General features: G+C 43.7%; 1 protein-coding gene across 2 annotated transcripts in view; it reads right to left on the bottom strand.

Annotated features, from left to right (window-relative positions):
* The window catches only part of LOC146663016 (rho GTPase-activating protein 23-like), a 55,461-nt gene that overhangs the window by 17,783 nt on the left and 11,454 nt on the right, over window positions 1-26,224 (bottom strand). The window contains exons 2-9 of one of the 2 annotated variants that reach the window (XM_085415592.1): window positions 17,792-17,983; window positions 16,821-16,851; window positions 16,217-16,309; window positions 7,360-7,438; window positions 7,199-7,259; window positions 5,344-6,748; window positions 2,141-2,249; window positions 791-830 (exon numbers count right to left, since the gene is read on the bottom strand). In XM_085415592.1, coding sequence (XP_085271718.1) covers window positions 791-830; window positions 2,141-2,249; window positions 5,344-6,748; window positions 7,199-7,259; window positions 7,360-7,438; window positions 16,217-16,309; window positions 16,821-16,851; window positions 17,792-17,983 — 2,010 coding nt within the window. The remainder of the gene's footprint in view (window positions 1-790; window positions 831-2,140; window positions 2,250-5,343; window positions 6,749-7,198; window positions 7,260-7,359; window positions 7,439-16,216; window positions 16,310-16,820; window positions 16,852-17,791; window positions 17,984-26,224) is intronic. The other variant, XM_085415593.1, reaches the window with a different exon arrangement.

Genomic DNA, 26,224 nt, shown 5'->3' with positions numbered 1-26,224 from the left:
ATTTCTGGGAACCCACATCTCTGCTGATCTCACCTGGACTCACAACACCAACACCCCGGTAAAGAAGGCCCAGCAGTGGCTGCACTTCCTCTGTGTCTTGAGGAAGAATAATCTGGACCAGAAGCTGCTGTTGGCCTTCTACTGCTCGTCAGTGGAGAGTGTGCTTTCCTACTGCCTGGGTGTTTGGCATGCAGGGGTTGCCTACCCTCGGCCATTGCCAGATCCTCCTGTCTCAGGAAAACCAGAGCCATTGCACCCCGCTCACCACCTGATTGACCCGCTTCCCTCTGGTTGGCACCACAGGTCAATCAGGTCCAACACCTTCAGTCTAACAAACAGCTTCTTCCCCTGGGCCATTTGGACTGTTGACAAACCCCCACACCCCACTCTGCCCACTCACCTCACTAATCTGAGCCATGGTCTGAGTAACTCCCACCACAGACTCTACTCAGACCAAGTATTTAATTTTCTTTGCACTATTTCCAAGCACTTTGCAACTTTGTGTGCCTTTTTCTTATTTTTGTACATATCCCTCTTGATTGTATATATTTCTCCTGTTTGCTATTTATTCCTGTTGCTATTTATATTTTACTCCGGCACAGTTGGTGTGGAGCACCCACAATTTTGTTGTACATGTACAATAAAAAATAAAGAGCTATTCTATTCTATTCTTATGGAACTTACAAAGAAAGACAGTGGTTACTGGGTTCCTGTAAACATCAATGAACTAAATATAGAAAACACATATGACAATATCCAGGTCAAGAATTTAGAAATGAGAGCGACTCACCCCATCCGTGAAAAAGCTCTTGACCCTTTTTGGTAGTTTACTGTGGAGCAGACAGCAAACGAGTTACAGATATAGACGGTATATTGCAATAAAATTCAAGTTTTTAAAGTTTTATTGATTACTCTGTATTATTTGGTTAAACTAGAAGATTAACTTTTTTCACAGTACGTCAGGCATGAATGTTTGCATGTTTGCACTTCATTACTCATTCCTTTGAGCCTTTCTGATTTCACTATTGTGTCAGAATCACTGGATTCATGATGTTCCGTAAAAATTTTGAATCAGCTTAGACCAATGAGCAAAATTACCTGCACAGAAAAAGTTGTTCAGATCCTTACATGCATATGAAACTGACTGACATTCCATTCTTAAGCCATAACGTTTAATATAATGTCAGCACCATTTGTAGCTATGACAGCTTGAACTTTTTAGGGAAAGCTTTCCACAAATTTTAGGAGTGCATTAATGGGAATCTGTGACCATTCCTCCAGAAGTGCATTTGTGATGTCAAACAGTGATCAAAGGAGCTTGCAAAGAAAAGCATCTGGACTTCTTTAAGTTACTTGAAGACCGAGAAGCTTCTTCAGTTCTAAGTTCAAATGGTGGGGAGTCCCAGATATAAACCTAGTGGGAGTTTCCCCCCACAGAGGGACAAAAGGACCCCCTGATGATCCTCTAATCGCCTGAGCCAAGGTGGGAAACTGGGTGTGGGTCCCAATCAGCCAGAGTTTCGGGTGTGTTCATTGTGAAACCTGGCCCCACCTTATCATGCGAATTCCTGAGGTCAGATGGCCCAGGATGTGAGTGGGCGTTAAGGCGTCTGGGAAGGGATCTCAAAACTGGATTATAGATGGCAGAGAGTTGGTGTCGTAAACCCCCGCCTCTGTTCAAAGATGGTCGCTCACAGTGGACATATGTCCACTGTGAGCGACCACAGGGAGCACTGAGTCCAGACTACATATCTGAACTAATTGTTAAGTATACTGCTGTTCGCTGTCTTAACTCATAAGCTCAAAATCTATTAGTTGTCCCTTGTACAAGACTTAAGCCAGTCTGTGGCACCAGGGCTCATTCCAGCTCTGTTAAAAAGTTAACTTCTGTTGACGTACTTTTGTTATTTATGTTATTATTTATTTCTCTATGACATCAGTTGTGTTCTAATTGTTGTACAATTTGACTTTTACTCTGTAAAAACCACTTTAACCTCCTGACCTGGACATTCATTTATGTCCTATGTAGTGGACACACAAATCACAAAAAAAGTTCAACTGAGTCTCTGAGGTGGAAAATGGCCTCATATCTGGAATGACACAAAGCCATCAAATTTCATTTCCAGGATTCTCGACTTACGAGAAGACAGGGCTTTCTTCCCTGAAGGTGTTGAGACCTTCATCACAGGACCTGGATCTCTCAGTGGTGATGGCGAGTAGGTAAGAGGATCGTCGATTTTTAATACTACCTGTAAATACGCAAAGTAAGTCAGAGAGAAAAAGAGGAGAAGGAGACAGAAGCCGAGGTTACAACAAAAAAGCCAACAATTGACTGAGACACTGGTCGATGAGTTAATGAGTAAACATAAAATATATAGTGTGGAGTAAAAAAATAGTTTTTATACTTTGCTTTCACATAGCATGGGATTTTAGCCTGCCATGCTAACAAGGTCGTATGCTAAAACACTGCTTTAGATGTGCAATCTTATTAGACAGAAAGTATGTTCTTCTATAAAGAAGCATGAAGTTGAATACAAAAAACTGGAACTTACTATTATAGTCACGTATAGTCACTTTTGGAAAGCAGTAGATGACCTGTTCAGTAACTTTTTTTTCTTGCTCTCCTACTGAGCCTGAGATCTGGACTCAGTGATGTCTTGTGAAATGTACCTGAAACTCATCTAGAACTCTTTTTAGGCTCGCTTTTGTGTAATTTTTGTTTTGATTTGTTTCTTTAAACATTTTTGATGTGAAGCACTTTGTGATATTTATCTCGTTCTTAACATTACTTAAGAGTCTAATCTAGAAACATTTTTCACAAGAAGCTAGACTTGTTACACATTGTGACAAACACTTGTGACACAATAATAAAGTGACCATTACTACTGGATTAGATAATTATTTGCAACAATATGGATACAAAGTGTCTTCACCTCTTCCAGCTGACACACTTTATCACACAGCACTGCTGCAGACAGACAGGCACTCTCCTCCCCTGAGTAGCAGCTGAACTCATGAACAGGAGTTGATGTGCGCATCACTGAATAACACTTAATGGGTCAGTAAAGCTCCTGTTGTAACAACAGTAAGTCATAAATAGAATCACTAAATGTCAGCCTGGTCAGCACACACAGCAAACATAGGTTTTTAATAATTATCAATTATTCACTAGCCATGTTAGCTGTCTTTTAAATTTCATCAAAGTAGCAGCTAGTTGCTATGGCTAATAATAAAATGTTATTTGTTCCAGTGAATCTATATGCATGACAATATTGACAAACAACGTGGTATTAGGGAGACTTTCCTGATTCCAACATTTTGTTTGGGCTTTTTTGTTTGCTGCCAGGAGGATCTTAAAACAGTATTTGTTGGTAAAAAAAAAAATAAGAAAAAAAAAATGTATATTTGAGTTAAGCAGCAAACAATGTTCAAATTCAGCCTCATTATTAGGTATGTTCAGTTTAAGATGGTTTATGGTCAGGCAATTTTTTTGTGTAGGCTGTAAGGTAGGAAAACTGGAAAATCACCCATGGAAGCTATTTTTTTTTAAAATTCTTATTGTTGAGTCATGAACACGACCTTAACTGAGGCAAGCGAGGCCTTTTTGAATTAACATGGTGGTCTGTTGCAAACGTCATAGATTGCTTAGAGTCAGACCTACTTTTTAGCTGTTGTTTTTTTGTGTCTTCTTGTTTCAGCCAAAGTTACCATCTGTTATGATTCGGCACCTCTGATACAGCGCATCTATGCAGCAGTGCATTCAGGACTGGTCAGCGCTTTGTTTTTTCAAACTTGTGAAGCCAGACGAGCCAACAGCACCGGAGGGCTACGCAATCTTCAGAGCCAGGTATAATGCACAGGAGCGTGGCAAGATCCACGGAAGAATGACTTCACACAATTTAAATTATTTATTTAAATATCACATTTAAAAATGTGATATTGTGATATCATTGCTGTTGTCCCACGATACCTGTGGAATCGAGGATTGTTGTAAAACAAAAACAGTGTTGAGTAAAACTAGACCCCGAAAGAGGAGATACTAGCAGCTGGTGATGTGCAACCTAAATGTAAACACGACTCTTGTGTTTGCTAGTTGCACTCCATACGATAGGAAGAGCAGATGATGGATGAAAGCTACTGATGCTGATGGGCTTTAGGCAGCTGGTTAAAAGCTCGACCATGATTTAACATCACAAAAACCATTTTTCAGTTTCAATTTTGTGACAATTATGTGACAATATTGTGACTCCTGTAAAGCCTGAAAAGGTAAGAGGTTAAGTTACTTCACTTATTATTGAATTTAACTGTAAAGCAGTTATTTTATATTTTTACTTCGTTTTTCAGGGGGAACAACCAACCAACCAACCAACCAACCAAACAAACAAAAACCTACCTAAATAATTTTTAGGCCTACATTTGATTTATGCCTTGCCACTAGGTGTAATACTGCTGCTGCTGACACCATGGTTAAATAGATTAGGCAGTGTGTAACTCAATAAAAAAGGGTGGAAAAAATGCCCTGTATTTATTTATCGTGGCTCAAGAGTTGGGAGTTCGTCTTGTAATCGGAAGGTTGCCGGTTCGAGCCCCGGCTTGGACATTCTCGGTCTTTGTGTCCTTGGGCAAGACACTTCACCCGTTGCCTACAGGTGGTGGTCAGAGGGCCCGGTGGCGCCAGTGTCCGGCAGCCTCGCCTCTGTCAGTGCGCCCCAGGGTGGCTGTGGCTACAATGTAGCTGCCATCACCAGTGTGTGAATGTGTGGATGACTGGATATGTAAAGCACTTTGGGGTCCTTAGGGACTAGAAAAGCGCTATATAAATACAGGCCATTTACCATTTTACCATTTACTCACACATATAAATGTGACCTGGTGCTCCATGCTGCAAACGTCAGTGAAACATTGTTGGTTTTTTTGGTTTTTTTTACTATATTGACAAAAATACTTTTACTGCAACTTTTCTTGAAATATTGTGATATAATTTTGATAAATGGTAAAAAGACTGGCACTCACAGTGCTTTTGAGACAATGCTGCTGAGCTATTTGCCTAGCTGACAGGATCTTAAAGATTATTTGTGCCTTCAGTGGCATTTTTTGTAAGTTTTGTGAACTAACCCTCAAGTTTTAGTTTTGGATCATATATTAAAGATCTCTTTGATATATTTTATTTCTCTCCATCTGTCAGCAGACTAGACAAGAAATGTTGAGAATAATGAATAATGACATAAAATAGCACTTTTAACATTGTTGTAAATATCCAATTTAAAAGCATTCATTATAACCTTTAAATTTGTTACAATCTGACACCGTATAACTATGCAAGTTTGAGGAAAGGTTACTAACCTATGAAGGGAATAGAGGATAAGGAATCAAATACATTCTGTGCCAGGTTGCCGCTGGACCTGCGGTTGGGAATAGTCTCTGCAGGAACAGGAGAGGTGCAGAGTGTCAAACCAGGCAGCTCTGTGGACTCCACAGGTGTGTTGTAGTTCGAATGTTGCAGAGTCTGAATGGGTGTATGACGACCTGGAGGCAGCTTCTGCCTTAGGACCACCTCTTGAGTCACAGATACAGGGGAGATGACTTCTCGGTGCTCCATTATCTCCTCCTCTAATGCAGACTGAGGGGTAATGAACTTGGACCCTACATCAGTATCAGCAGGGCTGTCTCTGGTGGCAGGCCTCCAGTCAAGGTGAGGGCTGCTGTAGCCAGGCTCTCTAAAGGAGTGGGCTTGCTGAAAGACATGACCAGCTTTGTGGGAAAAAGTAGGGCTGTAGCTTTTGTAGCCCACTTGCTCTTCCTCTCTTCCTCTCCTTTTCTGGGGCTCTGCTACTTGCTGACCTGACTGTCTCTCACTGGGAGGCCCTGTAGAAGCAGTTGTGATAGATGATTTTCCTGTGCTTTGGTGCTGAGGTTCTGAGGTTCTCAGGTCTTTTTGTATGTTGAATTTTATCATGTTGGAGCTTTGTGAAGTCTGTTCAGAATGTGGACTGACCAGAGCGGAGGCTTGGGCCAGTGTTTCCATAGAACGTCCGTAGTTGTGCTCATATTCGGCATAGGCTGCCAGCAGGGTCTCTGAACAGGACTTCTTTGCTGGTCCTGATGAACTACCACAGCTGCTGAACCAACAGGAATAGTGGGCAGCAGCAGCTGCCTGGTGATGCAGGAAGGTTTCTCTTCTCCGTTGCTCTAAAGAAGCCACAGCAGTAGCTGATGGTTTGGGAGTAACTGTTAAGCCCAACCCCAGCTCAGCTAAATGATCCTGAGATATACTGCGATACTGGGGTGAGATGCATTCTGTGCCATGAATGTGGCTATAGTCTGACAGTTGCTGGTGGTAGAGGGTGCCAACATGAACATGGGCAGGAGCTTTCCGAGGTGGAGGTAGAGTTGCAGAAGCGATGGCTGCATTGTGGTTAACAAAGTGAAAGTCCAGTGCAGTAATGGCAGATGAGGACCGTCCGCGGTGTCCCCCCAATGGGGCAAATCGAACGCTTGGATCCTCAGGACTCCTAAACCAACACTCGGGGGGAGTAGAAGCAGCAGGGCGGCGGTTGTCTAATGGTGGGGTGACAGGGCTGGTTCGACACTGCCAGTTGTCAAGGGAGCTGTAAATGTTGCGGCTAGTCTGTGAGGAAGTAGAGCTGGGCTTGTTTGACGGATAGTAAGGAGGTGGTGGCTCTGGGAGGTTTCGGGCTTTACTTGAGTATGGCTCATTGCCTTTCATGTAGGCGTCCTTGGAGTATGCCTGAGGACAGCAGGGGGGAGGAGACAATGTAAAATCGAAATACAGGATGAACAGCAGGGGCAGCAAGAGGGCAGAGTGGGCAAAGTCAGTCAGGATGCACTATGCAGCACTTTTTCTGGCTTTTTGTCTGTAAATCTTTACCGTACAACCAACATTGGAACCCAGCTTTTAAAACTTCAAAGCATTTTCAACAGGTTCTTTGTTGGGTGATCTATTTTTATCTCATCCCCTTCTCTTTTAACAGAATTAATTAATTACACAGTTACCTGTGCATGCCAGCTGATAATGAAGTCCTTTCTGTCCATGCACAAACATTTGAACAGTTTCTGAATGAACTGAAGCAGAAATTTAAACCCCTGTTGTTACACTGATGGCTAGCTCACTGATGGTTACACAAGTCACAAGGGAAAAGAAGAGAAGAAGAGAATATTAAAGAAAGACTATACTCACACTTACCAACTGCAACACATCCTCATCTTTTGGCATAATAGAGAGCTCCAGAATGTTTTCACTACAAAAAAATAATAAATAATACCATAAAAATGAGTCTAATCCTTGATAAAGAATTTAGATGTAATCAATGAGATGTAAAAAAAAAAAAAATCTCCAACCTGTTTTGGATGAGTGCTATAACCTGAGAGTAGGTTTTCCCCAGAATGCTCTGCCCATTCACCTTCACCAGTCTGTCCCCTGGAAGACACAAAGGCACACACACTAAGAGAGGAAAGGAAAAAAAAGTTGCATGCACAGGGTGTGTGGTTGGGTTACTAAAGGACCTAAAGTGTTCCCAGAAAATATCTCCCACACTATTAGACCACCAGCAGGCTGAACCATTAACATGAGACAGGATAGATCGTTGCTTTCATGTTGTTTAAGCAAAATTCTCAGATCAGGCAACATTGTTGCAATCTTCTGTCGTCCAGTTATGGTGAGCTCATGCCAAAGCATCAACTCCCTGTTTGTAGCTGACAGGAATGGTGCACAGTGTGGTCTTCTGCTGCTGTAGTACATCTGCTTCAAGGTTTTGCGCATTTCGAGATGCTCTTTTGCATACCTTGTTTTAACGAGTGTTTATTTGAGTTACTGCAGTCCTAACATCTCAACCCAGTCTAGCCATTCACCACTTTTTCAAACATTGGCATTAAACTCTCTAGTTGTTGTGTGGGAACAGTTTCTGATTGTCAGCCGTTCAAATTTCAGCTAATGGTCTTGGCCGTATCTGCATGCCTATGTGCTGTGTTGTTGTTTTTACGTTAGCAATCAGTTGAACAGTGGCACTTGGCAAATGTCTTAGTAAGGCAAGGCAAGGCAAGGCAAATTTATTTGTATAGCACAATTCAACAACAAGGTGATTCAAAGTGCTTTACAGAGACATTAGAAACAAAAACAAATAAAAAGCATGATTTAAAATTGATTAAAACAAGCAAACAAACAAACTAACTAAACACACACATTTCACACCTGTTCGCGCGATCTGAACCCTTATCGTAAGGGGAGCTACCAGTCCTTCTGTGGACGAGCTACTTTCTATTTTAAATTCCCTGAATTTAAAATACTCTCTAGACCCAGTTGGGGAGCTACCCAGAGCTCTAATCCCACACCTGAGGAGTGCTATATAGTAGTGTGTATATAGCACTCCTCTAGTCTTACTAACCACTCAAAGGGCTTTAGACTACATTTATTTGCATCAAATAGGTAAATCTATTGGTTCTTATATATAGCGCTTTGCTGCCTTCTACCTGAGCACTCAAAGCACTCTATCCAAGATGCCTCACTCACCCATTCATACAAAAACTATATTTCTATGATTAAGTGCTTTCTATCTATATTTCACACAGAGATTGTCATGGTCCCCGTGTCTGCCCAGCTGGCCCCGCATGTCTACATGTGTTTTGTATTCTTTCTCTCCCTCTCCCTCTCTCCTCTCTGCCTGAGCGGAGCTCACTGCGGGCTCCCGCCCTTGGCCCACACACCTGTTCGCGATTAGCTGTCATTACCTGTCCACTATTTGAGGCTGGGACGCAGATCCCAGCCTCAAATAGGGATCTGCGTCCTCTCGTCGCTGGATGATTGTGCGAGACACGTTAGTGATCCTCTCAGCTCCTGTGAATCTTTGCTTAAGTGTTTTGTGACTTGTGAGAAATTTCCCTCTCCTGTGTGATAGTTTTCCTCCCCGGACCTGTGACCTTCCTGCTGTGCAAACGTGTGTGAGTTTGGGCGTGAAGACGAGAACGAGTGTGAGAGAGCTTCCCCTTGGACCTTTGGAACCCTGGATTTCCCCCCTCACTGTATATATTCTGCACTGGTGTTATAAATAAACTGTGTTTGGAAACGTCAACCTGCTCTGCGCTTGAGTCCCTGCTGTCGACCGTGACAGAATCATCCAGCCAAGAAAATGGACTCAGCAGATTCGGCAACCTCGACCCCCACTCTTGCCACACTGGCAGCGATGCTGGAGCGACATGAACAAATGTTTATTCACATTCGGGCAGAGCTCACAAACCTCACGCAGGCTGTGGCCCAGCGAACACCTCTGCCGGCAACTCCACCCGCCGCCGCTCAGAAGGCGCCAGCTCCAGCAGTAAGTGCTACATCACCTGCTCCTACACCCGTTCAATCTGACAGATTTCTTCCTACACCGAGAACTTTCACTGGAGAGATTGATAAGTGCGCTGGTTTCCTCACTCAATGTGCCCTTCAGTTTTGCCAGCAGCCGCAAGCCTTTTCTAATGATGGTGCGAAAATCGCTTATTGTCCAGTTGCTCCAGGATCGTGCTCTGACCTGGGCACAAGCTGTGCTTCACGTTAACCCTGAAATCACTTTTTCTGATTTTCTCGATAAGTTTAAAAGTGTGTTTGACAGGGAATCCAGCCGTCGCTGGCCAACACTTACTCGCGCTCAAACAAGGTAAGCGGAGCATGGCCGATTTTTCTATTGATTTTTCTACTTTGGCTGAGCAGACGAAATGGGGGAAAGAGGCTCTTAAAAGTGCATTACTTGCTAATATTAATGATGGGATAAAAAATGAACTGATGCTTCGTGAACTGCCTTCCTCCCTAGATGCTCTTATGACCCTGTGTATTTGGGTGGATGACCGAGTATGCGCACACCAGAGTGCACACACACGCTCGGGTCATGAGCCATTGGGTTTTCATGGGACCTCCACAACAGCCAGCGGGCTGCGCGACTCCGACACATGTTTCCGAACCTCTTTCATTTTCCCTCTCGTGCAATCACACGGAGAGGATTTGTTTTTTTTTTCGTTTACAGCGCCACTCACCCCACTAGTGCTGGATCACCCCTGGCTTGTACTCCACAACCCGCACATTGACTGGGAAAAAGGTGACATAATGGGATGGAGTGTGAATTGTCACATGAACTGCCTCCGGGCAGCCACTCCACCCGTCCCACTTCTGCCCACTAACTCACCGCTCGGCTCCCCAGACCTCTCAGCGGTTCCGTGGGTTTATCATGATTTGCAGGATGTGTTTTGTAAAGATTGTGCGCAGTCCCTTCCCCCCCACCGCCCATACGATTGCGCTTTCGATCTCCTTCCCGGAGTCCCGTTGCTTTCTAGCCGACTGTACAGCCTCTCCCAGCCTGAGAGAGATGCTATGGAACATTACATCACGGAGTCGCTTGCAGCGGGGTTGATTCGCCCCTCCTCTTCCCCTGTTGTGGCTGGTATTTTTTTGTGGACAAGAAGGATAAGTCGCTGTGCCCATGTATTGACTATTGGGGCCATAACCAGATCACTGTAAAGAACAAGTATCCTTTGCCGTTGCTTTCCTCTGCTTTTGAGCTGCTTCAGGGCATGACTGTCTTTACCAAACTAGACCTCCGCAACGCTTACCATCTGGTGCGCATCAGGGAGGGGGATGAGTGGAAGACTGCATTCAATACACACTTGGGCCTCTTTGAGTATCTCGTGATGCCTTTTGGTCTGATCAATGCTCCTGTGTTTCAAGCAATGGTTAATGATGTGCTTCGTGATTTTGTTAACTGCTGTGTTTTTGTGTACTTGGATGACATTCTGATCTTTTCTAAGACACTCACGGAGCACCAAGTTCACGTGAGGCAGGTCCTGCAACGCCTCTTGGAAAACTGGCTCTTTGTGAAGTGGGAGTAGTGCGAGTTCCACGTGACCTCGGTGGCTTTTCTGGGCTATATCATCAAGAGGGGGAACTTAAGGATTGACCCGGAGAAGGTGCGAGCGGTGGTGGAGTGGCCCACACCTCCAAATCGCCGGCAACTGCAACGCTTTTTGGGATTCGCAAACTTCCACAGACAATTCATCCGTGATTTCAACAGAATCGCTCTCCCTCTCACTAAACTCACCTCTCCGAAAGTTCCTTTTCAGTGGGATTCTGCCGCTCAGCAAGCCTTGACCCTGCTCAAAGAGAGATTCACCACTGCACCGATTCTCTGGCAACCGGACCTCACATGGCAGTTCGTTGTGGAAGTGGACGCATCGGACTCCGTGGTGGGGGCAGTCCTGTCCCAACAGGAGGACGGTAAGCTTCACCCCGTGCCTTCTATTCTTGCTGTCTTTCTCCCGCAGAATGTAACAATGACATCGGGGACCGGGAGCTCCTGGCCATCAAGCTTGCTCTGGAGGAGTGGAGACATTGGTTGGAGGGAGCAGTGCAGCCGTTCGTCATATGGACGGATCACAAAAATCTGGAATACCTTCACTCGGCCAGATGTCTCAATTCCCAGCAAGCCAGGTGGGCGCTGCGCTTTACTCGTTTTGACTTTACCATCACCTACAGGCCAGGGTCACGAAACGTGAAGCCAGACGCCCTGTCCCGGCAGTTCTCCGTCACGGGGGAGGAATCGGACCCCGGACCCGTTCTCCCGGCCACCTGTGTGATTGGAGCTGTTTCTTGGGAGATCGAGTCAATAATCCAGAAAACGCAAGAAACCGAACCAGATCCGGGAACCGGGCCGCCCGGCCGCCTCTTCGTTCCTTTAACCGTCCGCCCTCAAATTATCCAGTGGGCTCACACCACCAGTTTTTCGTGCCATCCGGGGGTCCTCCGCACCATATCCTTCCTCCGACGCTACTTTTGGTGGCCCACCATGGCTAAGGATGCCCGGGAGTATGTATCAGCCTGTTCAACGTGTGCCCAGAACAAACTTTCCAGCCGTCCTCCACCGGGTCTTCTTCAGCCTCTTCCCACACTGGCCCATCCATGGTCGCACATCTCTCTGGATTTCATCACGGGTCTGCCGACCTCTGCAGGTAACACCACAATACTTACCATTGTTGACCATTTCTCTAAGGCTGCACACTTCGTTGCCCTCCTGAAGCGCCCCACTACCCTGGAGACGGCTCGGCTCCTCACCTCCCATGTGTTCAGGTTCCATGGGATCCCTGAGGACGTCATCTCGGACAGAGGGCCGCAGTTTACATCCCGAGTATGGAGGGAGTTCTGCTCCACGCTGGGGGCCAAGGTCAGTCTTTCTTCCGGATTCCATCCACAGAGTAACGGACAATTGGAGCGGGCCAACCAGGAGCTTGAAGCTGCCCTCCGCTGTGTCGCCTCACATAACCAATCAACCTGGAGTGAACAGCTTCCGTGGATTGAATACGCACACAACAGCCACATCTCTACCGCCACGGGCAAGTCTCCTTTTGAAGCGTCCCTGGGTTACCAGCTGCCTTTGCTGCCAGCGATCGAAGGTGAGCACACCATTCCCTCTGTGCAGGCTCACCTCCGTAGGTGCTGCCGTGCCTGGCATGCGACTCGGGCCGCTCTACTCCGCACAGCAGAACGGAACAAGGCTCTCGCTGACCGTCGGACAACAGGTATGGCTGTCTACTGGTTTTGTGCCATTACGGACCGAATCCAAGAAACTGTCACCCCAGTTTATTGGTCCTTTTCCCATAGACGCCATTGTCAATCCTGTGTCTGTCTGTCTCAAACTGCCGCGCAACATGTGGATTCATAATGTCTGTCATGTGTCCCAGGTCAAGCCGGTGCCCTCCAGCCCGTTGTGCCCTCCTTACAGGCCCCCGCCACCACCCCCGGCTCGTGGATGGCCAGCTGGTTTACAATATCATCCGCATCATGGACTCCTGACGCCGGGGTAGAGGTTTTCAGTACCTGGTGGATTGGGAGGGCTACCGGCTAGAGGAACGTTCCTGGGTGCCTCGGGCGGCTATCCTGGATAAGGATATGCTTCGGGACTTCCATCGCAGGCATCCAGGTAAGCCTGGTGGGTCGTCGGGAGGCTGGGGTACTGTCATGGTCCCCGTGTCTGCCCAGCCGGCCCCGCAAGGCTACATGTGTTTTGTATTCTTTCTCTCCCTCTCCCTCTCTCTGCCTGAGCGGAGCTCACTGCGGGCTCCCGCCCTTGGCCCACACACCTGTTCGTGATTAGCTGTCATTACCTGTCCACTATTTGAGGCTGGGACGCAGATCCTCTCGTCGCTGGATGATTGTGTGAGACACGTTAGTGATCCTCTCAGCTCCTGTGAATCTTTGCTTAAGTGTTTTGTGACTTGTGAGTAATTTCCCTCTCCTGTGTGATAGTTTTCCTCCCCGGACCTGTGACCATCCTGCTGTGCAAACGTGTGTGATTTGGGCGTGAAGACGAGAACGAGTGTGAGAGAGCTTCCCCTTGGACCTTTGGAACCCTGGATTTCCCCCCTCACTGTATATATTCTGCACTGGTGTTATAAATAAACTGTGTTTGGAAACGTCAACCTGCTCTGTGCTTGAGTCCCTGCTATCGACCGTGACAGAGATGGATATATCAAAAAGCAACTTAAAAATATGTGGCATGCAGACTGGAGCAGGCAGGGACTGAAACACCAGCCTTCCACTCAGTAGATGACCTGCTTTGCCTCCTGAGCTACAGCCACCCAAATTTGGTAACTTTTGAACCCATTTATTCATTGATAGTGTGTTATTAGTCTCTGAACAAACTTTTTTAAGTCTTACTACTCTATATTGCGAAGACAGGTAAAGACAAGAAATTTCAATCTGTCCATTCATCCATTTTCTTCCACTTATCCAATTCAGTTTGATGAGTGGACTGCAGGCTATTCCAGCTGCCATAGTGTGAGAGGCGGGTATACCCTGGACAGGTTGCAAGTATTTGCAGAGCTAACATAGGAAGAATGACAACCATTCACATTCACACCTATTTGTAATTTAGACTCAGGAATTGACCTAATATCACTGACTGCACATCTTTGGACACTGTAGTTCTCTTTCTTTCTGTTCTTGACATTGTTCCAAATACAAAATTAACATATACATGATATGATAACATACACATATAGGTGTGAATCTGTCATAAAATTACATTGTTATATGTTATTATAATAATTCAGTTTTAGATTATACCATAATCTTTTAATAAGATTTATGACTATGCCAGTAAATTTTATCCATGTTGACATGTATGACCCCAGACAGGTCCAAGACTAAACAACTATTCAGATCGTTACTGAGAATAGATCTGAATAGTTTTATAGGCTAATGATCGTGTACTTCATTCTATTGTCAAAGCTAGTGGTGGGCTATTATCGCATATTTTGGCTGGCTGTATTAAGATTAGGGATGGGTATCAAAAACCGGTTCTTGTTGAGAACCGGTTCCCACTGTTTCAATTCCTTGGAATTGTTTGCCATTTTTGCAAACGATTCCCTTATCGATTTATTCATTCATTCATTTAAGGGAGGAAACACTACGAATATGCAAAAGCATTTGCTCACAAAACACGTGATGACCTTAAATGAATGTCATGTTTTTAATTCCGCTCCGGACTCGTGAATCTCAACCCAGCAGCAGCGGTAACGTTTGCACGTCCTCTCCCGTTAATGCGGCAGGTAAATAATCAACTAACAGTGCATATTATGTTAGCGCGATCTGCCTTATTACAAACCTGCCATTACTGTGCATTTAGGTGACCATGATGAGAGAGACAGAGTCTGGCTCAGATGCTGCCAGTTCTCGCTGCAGTCTACCGGTAGCGTCTCCTTTCAGGCCAGGATAGACGAATGTCACCGAGCAGAGACTCAGTTTGTGGTCAAAGGCTTGCACCCGTTTGCCACAGCAGATGCCCCCGATTTTCAGTAAGTGAATGTGTTTAATTGTAGGCAGGGACATTACTGGATATTCTTGTGTAGTTGCTACAGAATAATTTATGTTATACTTTGTTATTGCTACAGACGAATATTTATTTTATTATTTTACATTTACAATTTTTTTTCCTGGGGACCCTGTGACACCCCATTGAAGAGCCGTAGGCTGGATCTCTTAAGGATCTCTTAAGATCTCACTGTTGGGTTTGTAAGGCCATGTTACTCCTAAATTTCTACCTTGTTCAAAGAGAAGATATAAAAAAGTTGCCCCTAACCCTTAGTGTTCTCCTTTAAAAAAAAAAAAAAAAAGAATCGATAAAGAATCGAATCGTTAAACAGAATCGAAAATGGAATCGGAATCGTGAAAATCTTATCAATACCCATCCCTAATTAAGATGTTGTAATTAGGGCTGGGTATCGTCACTGATTTGATTGACTGATTAAATTCTGATTCACATTGTCCCGATTCGATTCAATTCAGTTCAATTCAATTCACTTCAATTTTGACTCAAACAGTTAGAAATATTATAATTATGATTATTTATCAGTACATATCCATAATTTTATATCTATGTAAGCAACAAAGCTGATGCTCATGAGACTTCATCAGAGGTCTTTGTCTCAAAGTAACTGACGATAAAACACAGAAAAACATGAAGGAGATTTTCCTGCCCTGTCTTTTTATAGCAAATAACCTTAAAAATATTCTGCAGTATATTGTGCATATGAACATTACCTGATGCTGCTGAAGTGAAGCAGAACTAAGGTACAAAGGTTTTATTAGAGACACAGCTAAGAGTTTTATAATTAGGTATAATTTGTAAAAGCTCAAATTTCTTCCGTACAGCAAGTATCCTTTGAATAGCAGAAATTTGAGGGTAATAACCAAGCACATAATGGAGGAAACAGAGATTTTTGATGGTAAACCTGTCTTGAAATAAACTGAGAGAGAGAGCTGTACAGGAAGTGTGATGGACTGATGACGATGTTCTTCTGCTGCTGGTTCAGTGAATTTTGGTCGGAGAGTGACGAAACCTGCAGCTTCAGAATCTGCGAGATGTCCCAGCGGCATGTCTGCGTATGTGCTGTTGGGTTGCGCTTTGTGTTTACATGTTTTTGCCGAATCCATTACCTGCTCTTTAATCATTTGCTGTTTTAGCTGCTTGGTGGTTGTTGAAATAGTTTTGTGAGCTTTAACCTGAGATTCCGGCATTTCTGGCAAAATACATTTATATTAGATTGGACAATCCAAAAACATAATGCCTCTAACCAAAGCTGTTACCGTCTGTTTTTAGGTAGCTGGAAATTTCACATTTTTAACCACAGAATGAAGTGTGTAATTCATGTTGTGAAGATGCATGTATCCTACCTGTACACAGTCCAGCTTGTTGGGCAGGACCATTTTCTTTCACACTCTTCACGAAGATCGTGTCCATTGGCTCCAACCAAGACCTCTGGCAACCTGGTTAAAGTACCATTAAAGCCCACAGTGTTATATCAGATCTAAGTAAATGTAAAAACAAACAAAATAAACCCGTATCCTCACTGTTTGTTGTTTGGGGAGCTGGTCTCCTAATAATTGGAAGGTTGGTGATTTGATCCTTGGCTGCCCCAGTCTGCATGTCAAGTATCCTTGGGCAAGACATTAACCCCTAGTTGCTCTCTAATGGATCACATGTGTGTGAATGTTGCACTTAAGCAGAGAAATACAATGTTGCAACTTCTATGAATGGGTGAATGAGGCATGCTGTATAAAGCGCTTTGAGTGCTCTGGGAGAGTACTAAAGCGCTATATAAGATCCAGTACATTTACCACATTACAAAACATAACACAATAGGGGCCCAAGGACATGTTGAGACACTTAGAAGTAATATTGATGTGATTCATTATATAAATCCGACCCCCTGTAAATGTGTAAACATTTGGAAAAAATGGGGGGTTGATTAAGTTAGCAGAAACAGCAAACACCTACCTTTTTCATTTCCATTTCCATTCTCTTCATCCTGTGAAAGAAACAGGGCAGGTGTTAAGATAAGAAAGACCACAGGGCACTGCTCCAGGTCTGGCTGCTGCTTCTCTGCCTCCATGGCATTCTGCCTGAGTTTCCCATAAACACACTCACACATTAACATGCTGCTTTCTGTCAGTTGGATTGGTGGTCTAATTGGTCCACGTCGGGCTTTTGATACTATGCTGAATTATTTGATTCTTGACCTTGGCACCTAAAGCCCTATGTAAATACACTGAGCCCTGCTGCTACACCACACAAAAATGGCTAAACAATAAAAAATGTTCTAAATAAATTACTACTACTACGACTACTAATAATAATAATGATGATGATAATAATAATAAACACTGATTTAGTATTTTAGGACAACTCCTCACTCCCCTTTTGCCACTTACCAAATGACATCATTAACATGATATTAATGATGTCTGTTCGTAGCTAAGAGAATGTCACTAGTCCTAATAAGCTAAAAAAAAATCCCAAAACAAATATGATATATGATATAGGTATATGGGGTTGAGTTATTCAGATTCAGACTTTTTAAGTTTAGTTTTGATTCCAGAAAACAATCAGTGCAAGAGAAGTTGCTAAATGTGCTAGAATAACATAGGTAGTCTTACCAGAATGTTCAATAGTTGTTCCACACCTCATAAGTTACCAAAGTTTTATTTAACAAAATTCGATTGACCCTGTGAGCTCAAATTACTGTCAGGAAACCCCAATCCTAAATAACCCTAGGCAATCAGAATACGGAGTGTTGGTTTTAATAACAATTCTAACATACATCAAAATATATTCACATTTTATTAATAACAAGTCAGTTTTGCCATTTTTCAAAATATGGCTTAGACCTCAGAGAGTTAATGTAATGCAGATTTCAAATACAAGAAAAGTTCAAAGTTCAAGTGCATCTAATGAAAGCAGTATTTTACCTTAAGGTTATTGAGGAAGGACTTTGGTGGGTAGACAATAAAATGCCGCAGAGTAAAGCCAAATCCCTGTGAGTTCTTCTGCAGAAAAATTGTCCGTGGGCCATGCCACAATACGCCCTCCACCTCGCTTGATGATAGTGGCCGACACCTGTTCTCATTGGATGACAATATGCCATCTCTCTTCTCTTTAGCCTATAGAGGAGATGGAATAAATGTTTAGATCAGTAAACATTGGCTTCTCTTTTTCTCTCAAAAGGAAATCAAGACGGATGAAATGTTACTGTGTGAACTTTGAAGTGATGTTTATCACAAGTATCATTTTCAGGCCACAGAGTTGAACACATTTAAGGAAGCGTGAGTTGGTGGATGCGGGTGGTTCAGTAACTGAGGACACTGCCTGATCTGACCATTATAAAATCCAACCAATTGCAGGATGCATCATATTTTTAACAAAGAAACTTTACCAGTGACCTCACATATGATTCCACTTTTTACTTCCTGCCAACAATGGAAGAGTTAAAAATATATACCTATAAATAAGTCTTTAAACAACAGGAACATATCAGGGCTTGTAAACACACATCTGGAAAATAAGATAAACAACTGACAAAGGAGGTAAAGGGTTCAGAAGGTGAACGGTTTTACGTTTTACATTCTACATTTCTCCAGGACTGTAGCCCAACATCAAATCAGTTCAAGCAGGCGATGCACTATGTGTACTACATGATGTTTAAAGTTCATAAGGATATCCTGCATGTAAACATGCCTGGCCACTAAAGGTAAAATACACATCATCATTTGATTGTTAGGTTTGGGGAAATGAGTGAGAGCATAGCACATCATCTGATGCAACGTCTATTTGGCAGAAAGTGTAACTGAATGTAGAGATACGTTTAGGTGATTACCAATGATTTCCATTTACTGCTAAACACATTGGAAAGGTCACATGGAAATTTTTCACAGAAGACAGTGATGGTGATGGCTATTAGATGGCGATTTTATTTAGTTTCATATAAGAACTGGAATGTAATAACTTTTATATGCATACTTTAAAAGCAATGCAACACTAGCACACTCTACAGCACTGAGCAGGTAGTTTCTGCTCAGGGCTTTCCATTGTTCACAGCCTTTCAGAACTCTGCCATGACAGAACAACAACAACAACAACAACAACAATAATAACTTTATTTGTATAGCACTTTTAAACACAAAAGCACTTCACAGTTTTAAAAAAAGCCACATACAGAAGTTAAGTAAACATGTTCAAACACGCATACAGTTGCAAACTATGACCAAAAATAAAAGGGAAAAGATTAAGGAAAGGTTAAGAACTGCTGAAAATTGGGTTTCAGCAGTCATTTTAAACAAATAACAGAGTCAGGCAAGCTGGTAACTGATCTCCTCTGATTGTAAAATTAGAGTGAGGGACAGTAAGAAAAGCCCTGGTTAGAGGATCAGAGAGGCTGGCTGCAGTGAAGGTCTCAGACGTTCTGCTGCTTAGCAGGGGCCTATCACTGTAGAGCTTTATCTCACTGGAAGTCAGTGAAGGAATCCGAGAATAGGTGTAAGGTATGCTATGAACCTGTAAACTTTAACACTAAAACTCCTGATTATTACTGGGTTGTAGTGGAGACACAGCTCTTGTTGGTGGCCATGATTATCAACATGAATATTCAATGGCTCAGTTTGATGCAGAAGCTGAAGTTTGTTACCTGCACACGTTTTAGGTCCATAGTGAACCTGCAGAGTAGTACAAATGGTCAAAAGTCTTTGAGTGATCTAAGCAAAGCAATTGCACTGGAACTTGTTCACAGATGGACAAAAAAAATCACCCATCTAAAAGACTGAATTTAAGTAATTCCAATCACTTCCATTGGCCACAGGTAATGTTCCCTCTAAGCTGCGCGCATGCGCATTATGCGCACAGAAAATCTGTGCGCAAAAAAAAAATCTAACCTGAATTGAAATTAAAATTAATACTTTAACAATCCTGTTTTGCAGTGTGAGTCAGTGACTGGCTGCTCCTGTATAGGATTAGAACGATGCCACCTTATCCCATAGTCCAGCCAATAATGCGATTCACATTCGTATATACGCAGCTAATCCACGTCGTTGACAGGCTATGACAGCGTCCTTATGTGCCGACACTGGTGTTTTAGCGAGCAAAGCGGCTGATGTGGAGTGAAGCCACGTTAATGACAACGTGTACAACCATTGGAGATGTGAGCAGGACAGACGGAACAACTGACGGACAAAGTGTGGACTTTATACCAGTTTTTAAATTGTGTTGAGCGGCCACGTAAAACCAGAGTTATGATAAAAATATCTGCAATGTTTGTTTTTCTTCCTGAATACTATTGTTGATTATATTTACTGGAAGAAGAAACAGCAAAGGAAAGGAAAGCACTCTCCGCCTGTGAGCAAAAACAGCCTCCCTCCCCCAGCCTTTCCTATTGGTCGAAGAATGTACCATGTCGACCAATGCCATGTTGATATGGCAACATGGCATTTAGTTGTTTAGGAAGGGGGAACGTGGCGGTGTTTTGAGATGTGATCACAAATCTTGTGTAGTTAGTGTGTAGTTAGTGTGTAGTGTGGTCAATAGTTTTGTTGTGTGTGTCAGAACAATGAGGCGACTGCTGAATGTTACAGGTGTTGCAGCAGTGATACATCTCCTGTTGTCAGGCCTGCAGGTATCAGGCTGTTCACTCCTTTATCTCATAGTGGACAGAAATTATTTTTTGGAGCGGCACAAATAATTTGTGTGGCATCAGATTTGATGCAGAACAGCTGATTGTTCTGTAAATAGTTTGAAATGTTTATTTTAAAAACCGCCTTGGCTGCATTTTTAGGTAAACAGCTACAAAAAACTTTGTTTGCATAACTCAGTTACTTGGTCATTATATACTGTATTTTGCAGACAGAGAGTTACAGGACTCTCTCCCAGACCACAGACTCAGACTCATAATACAAGTCAGAGCTTTATAAAAAAAAAAAGAAGTTGTTGGAGTTCAAGTTATTTTTACTTCCAATAGTGTTAACATACTACAAAGGTCATGAACAAGATTTTTTTTAAATTTTCATTGTAAGTGGGATAAAGCACTTAATTAAAAGTAGTCTAACATAAATGTAAATGCTGTAATTTGACTATTTTAATAAACCACGTGACTTGGATGGATTCGATGCTGGCGTGACCACGTCTGCTGTTGCTCACAGTGGTCCAAGTGTCCGCTCAGGGAGTTTGTGTGTTCGCTCAGACATATGAAAAATTAGAGGGAACATTAGCCACAGGTGTATAAAACAAAGCACCTGTGTAAACTGCTTCTACAAACATTTGTGGAATTCACTGAGCTCTCAGGATCTGCCACCTGTGCAACAAGTCTAATTGTGAAATTCCCTTGATAATAAATATTTCAAGTTGGGAATGACAGCAACTCACCCATTAATTCAATTCAATTTAATTTAATTCAATTCAATTTTATTTATATAGCGCCAAATCACAACAACAGTCGCCTCAAGGCGCTTTATATTGTACAGTAGATCGTACAATAACAGATACAGAGAAAAACCCAACAATCATATGACCCCCTATTAGCAAGCAGTTTTCCGACAGTGGGAAGGAAAAATTAAGAGGTGGGTGGTGGGTTTCCATGGCCGAACAGCTGCATCAAAGCCTTACATCACCAAACGCAATGCAAAGCGTCAGATACAGTGTTGTTGCCACATATTCTCTGGATTGACGAATCACACTTCCCTATCTGGCTATCCAATTAATACATATAATAATTTATTTTCACAAGTTAGGTTTGTCCCTTAGTTTCAGTGAAAGGAACTCTTAGCGCTTCAGCATAGCAAAACATTTTTGACAATTTCAGGCTCTCAACTTTGTGGGAACAGTTTGGTGATGGTCCCTTCCTGTTTCAACATGACTGCACACCAGTGCAAGTCCATAAAGACATGGAGTCCAGTCTGCAAACCAACAAAACACCTCTGGAATGAATTAGAGCAGAGACTGTGACCCAGGACTTCTCATCCAAGATCAATGTTTGTCCTCACAAATACACTTCTTGAAAAATAGTAAAAAAGTACCATAAACATCACTGCAAAGGGTGGTCCAACATCTCACTAAACTCTACACATTAAGAATGGGATCACTCAAGCTCATATGTGTGAAGGCAGATGAGTGAATACTAGTGCCTATCACTGAAACAGTGATAAAGACTGATCTTACTTGTGTTGTGCAAGCTTGTGTTCCTTAACTGGCCTTTAAACACCCACCAGGTCATTGGTAACCTACAGTTGTGGTCAGAAGTTTCCATACACTCATCATGGCCATGAATGTCATGGCAATTTTGGGCTTTTCTCCCTATGAGAAGATGTTGGAGGTGTTGAACCTAATTCAAGAAAACTGAGAGGGCGGTCCAAGCCCAGGCAAGAATAACATTTTATACATTCTGGACCTGAGTGAAAAGCTACACATGTTGGGGAGGTTAGTATGGAAGAATGTCAGCAGCGCCTGTACAACACAGGGACAAGGCTCAGACAATTTTTTCCGAGATAAAGTACTAGCATTTCTCCTTTCATCCAGCTCAAAATGACTTTTCAAGTGGCAAGGACCTTTGTCGTCACACGGCAAGGAGGGAATGTTGACTATGAAGTCAGCCCTTCACCTACGCCAGGTGGTTGTACGATGCTGTAGCCACTGGCTACTGTATGGTCCCACGCCAGGAAAGGCTCGGCTGCTAAATATAACTGTCCTCGAACAGTTTGTGGAGGGGCTCAAAAGTCACTGACCGATGAGCCTCGAAGTTGTCATGATCCTGGCCAAGTCTGGCTGACCCTGGCAGTGTGGCAGGGACATCCCCAACTTGGTTGGCTGCTACGGAGGATCGATCATGTCTCATCATGTTTCTTGTCTAATCCTTTTTCATATGCTGTCTCTCCGCAGGTCCCAGTGGTTACAGTCACTGGGCCCTGCCCATCAGCAGTGCTGGAGGTGCGAGCAGGCGGGACACATTGGCCGAGAATGCCCTCTCATGGAGCTGTGACAGGTGTTCTGTGATGCTGGCCCTCCGACACGTTCCCCTGGTCCAGTAGAGAAGCACAGTACTCTGGTAAGGTGACAATGGGGTAAATTTTAGGCTATGCTGGACTCAAAATGTATGCAGATCCAGGTTCACCAAACCCTGGTTCATCCGGGGGCATGGTTGGAAGTGGAATGGGTGGAAGTCACTGGATTCAGGCCATTCAATAGCAGAGGGGCAGAGTGTGGTGAAGACAGAGCCAATGCCACTCTCTCTCACTTTCTCTCCACTTTACACCATAGCCTCCTGTGAAAGTCCTTGACGCCCCACCCCCCACCTGTCACTTTCACTCACAACCAGGTTCAGAGAAAACTGAGAAGACTCCACTCAGGCAAGTCTGCTGGACCAGACGTGATGAATCCCTGCATCCTAAAGCCCTGTGCGCTCAGCTTTGTGGAATCTTTGATAAACTCTTCACGATGAGCCTGTGATTGCAGAGGGTCCCAGTGCTGTGAACACATCATGCCCTCATTCCTGTACTAAAGACACCCATCCCAGTGGCCACCAGGATTACAGACCTCTGGCGCTGACTTCCCACGTCATGAAGACCCTGGAAAGCCTTATCCTCAATCAGCTCTTATCCTCACATCAGGATCATCAGTTCGCTTACCAGTGCCACCTCGGAGTTGAGAACGCCATCATCTACCTGCTCAGTCACTTCTATGCCATTCTGGATAGGCCAGTGAGCACTGTGAGGGTAATGTTTTTCAACTTCCAGTGCATTTAATGCCATAAGGCGGACCCTCCTGGGTGATAAGCTGACAGCGATGAGATGGATGCCTGTCTAGTGTCCTGGATTATTGATTACCTGACAAGGAACACCACAATATATGCGTCTTCAGCATTGTGTCTCTGACAAGGTGATCAGAAATACCAAGGGACCACAAAGGACGTCTTTTCCCCTTTGTTATTCACCCTCTACACCATGGGCCTCGAACTCCAGGCCTCGAGGGCCAGTGTCCTTCAGGGTTTAGATGTGTCCTTGATCCAACACAGCTGATCTAAATGGCTAAATTACCTCCTCAACATGTCTTGAAGTTCTCCAGAGGCCTGGTAATGAACTAATCATTTGATTCAGGTGTGTTGACCCAGGGTGAGATCTAAAGCCAACAGGACACTGGCCCTCAAGGCCTGGAGTTCGAGGCCCCTGCTCTACATCATGGACTTCAGCCACTCGGCTACAGAGACCTGCCAGCTTCAGAAATTTTCTTATGACTGTGTGGTGGTTGGATGCATCAGTAAGGGTTATCAGATAGGGTACTGGGCTGTGGTGGACTCCTTTGTCAAGTGGTGCAAGCAGAGTCATCTGCAACTCAACGTGACAAAGACCAAGGAATTGATTGTGCACTTTGATTTTGGACCAGACAACCAGTGACTTTCAATCTAGGGGCTCAATGTGGACATTGTGGAGGGCTATAAATACCTGACAGTACATACTGACAATAAACTGTACTGGTCTAAAAACACCACTCTACAGAAAGGGTCAGAGCTTCTCCTATTTTCTGTGGTTGCTTGGGTATTTTAATAGCTGTTGAATAATGCTGAGTCTGTTGTGGCCGGTGCAATCGGCTCGTTATAACCTGCTGATGGAGGTCCTGTTTGGCATGAACCTCATTGGGCCATTTCACCAGAGTGCACAAGGATATCACTTTGTATTAGTTCTGGTGGATTATGCAATGTGCTATCTCGAACCAGTGCTGCTGAAAAATATTTTTGCAAAGAGTGTCATGCAGGTGCTGTTTCAGGTCATTCAGCATCCCCAAAGAAATACTGACTGACCAGGGCACATTGTTCATGTCTTGTACTATAAAGGAGCTGTATGAGTTACGGTGAAGTCTATTCGGACCAGCATCTGAATAAAATTCTGAAAGAAATCAGAGTTTTATTCCACAAAGATGCCTGAAATGCACAGAGAGAGTCCTAATCCTGCGTCTGCATACGGTGCAGCTGTACCCCCAGACAGACGAAACAGCAGCTATTGCATCCTACCCATGTCCCAAGACCAAAAAGGAGGTGAGGTTCTTGGGGCTAGCTGGTTATTATTTATTAAAAATTCAGGTACAATACAGTAGAAAAAGACTGTCTGGCAATCAGGTGGGCGGTCAACTCTCTTTGCTATTACCTCCTGGGATGCCGATTCACTCTCTGTTCGGCTCTTGCCCTGCTGTAGTGGCTCTACCGCAGTGGGTTCAGGGAGAAGTGCTTAAGGGAGGCTGGCCAATGTGGCTGGTGGCCATTGTCTAATCATGCCTAAGACCTCGAAGGGGACAGGAACTGATAGTGGACAGCTGTGAATGAGCAGATATAGCAATTTGAACAGTCACCTCGAGATTCTTTACATTGTAAGGTAGAACCTACCCAACAATCATATGAACCCTTATGATCAATTGCTTTGTTGACAGTGGAAAGGAAAAACTCCCTTCTAACAGGAAGCAACTTCCAGCAGAACCAAGCTCAGGGAGGAATGGCCATCTGCTGAAACCAGTTGGGGGTTAGGGTAGGAATACAGGACAAACACAGGTGGTCGAAGAGAGCCAGAGATTAATAATAACTAAGGATAAACTTAGAGTGATGTATAAACACATAGTGAGTGAAAAAGGTGAATGAAGAAACACTCGCTGCATCATGGGACGCCCCCAGCAGCGTAGACCAATTGCATTATAACTAAGGGTCACCTGATCCAACCCGAACTATGTGCTTTGCCAAAAAGGAAAGTCTTAAGCCTAATCTCAAAAGGAGAGAGGGTGTCTGTCTGCTGAAACCAAACTGGTAGCTGGTTTCACAGAAGATGGGCTGAATGGGAGGCTGAAGGCTCTGCCTCCCATTCTACTTTTAAATACCACTGACCTGGGGTCTGAGAGTGAAGTACTCTATTAGGGTGACACGGTACTATGAGGCCTTTAAGATAAAAAGGAGCCTGATTATTCGACCCGGGGCATTGTTGCAGGCATAGTGGGTAGAGGTCAGGTGTGTACATGGGGACATCCATTATTAAACCCCCCAAAATATGACTATCCAGAGTTGGGACCAGGAAGCAGAGTTGCAGTCTTACACGCCTTTCTGCAGCTTCTCTCCTCCTGCTACCCCCCAAAAAACCCATCTCCATAGAGACTGTGTCAGCTTCCAAAAAGACAAAAAACAAACTAAGAACCAGCAACAAACAACTTAAACATAAACAATTACAAAGAAAGAACAATACAGTATCCACATCTGAACCAAAGAGTAAAACAGTGAAATGTGGATTATTAAATATTAGGTCTCTCTCCTCCAAGTCTCTGTTAGTACATGACTTAATAATTGATCAACAAATTGATTTACTCTGCCTTACAGAAACCTGGTTGCAGCAGGA

The sequence above is a fragment of the Rhamphochromis longiceps genome, linkage group LG8 (genome assembly GCF_057381845.1).
Source record: "Rhamphochromis longiceps isolate RC_006_pf linkage group LG8, R_longiceps_female_GT1.1, whole genome shotgun sequence".
Classification (NCBI taxonomy): domain Eukaryota; kingdom Metazoa; phylum Chordata; class Actinopteri; order Cichliformes; family Cichlidae; genus Rhamphochromis; species Rhamphochromis longiceps.
This window is presented reverse-complemented; position numbering and strand designations above follow the sequence as displayed.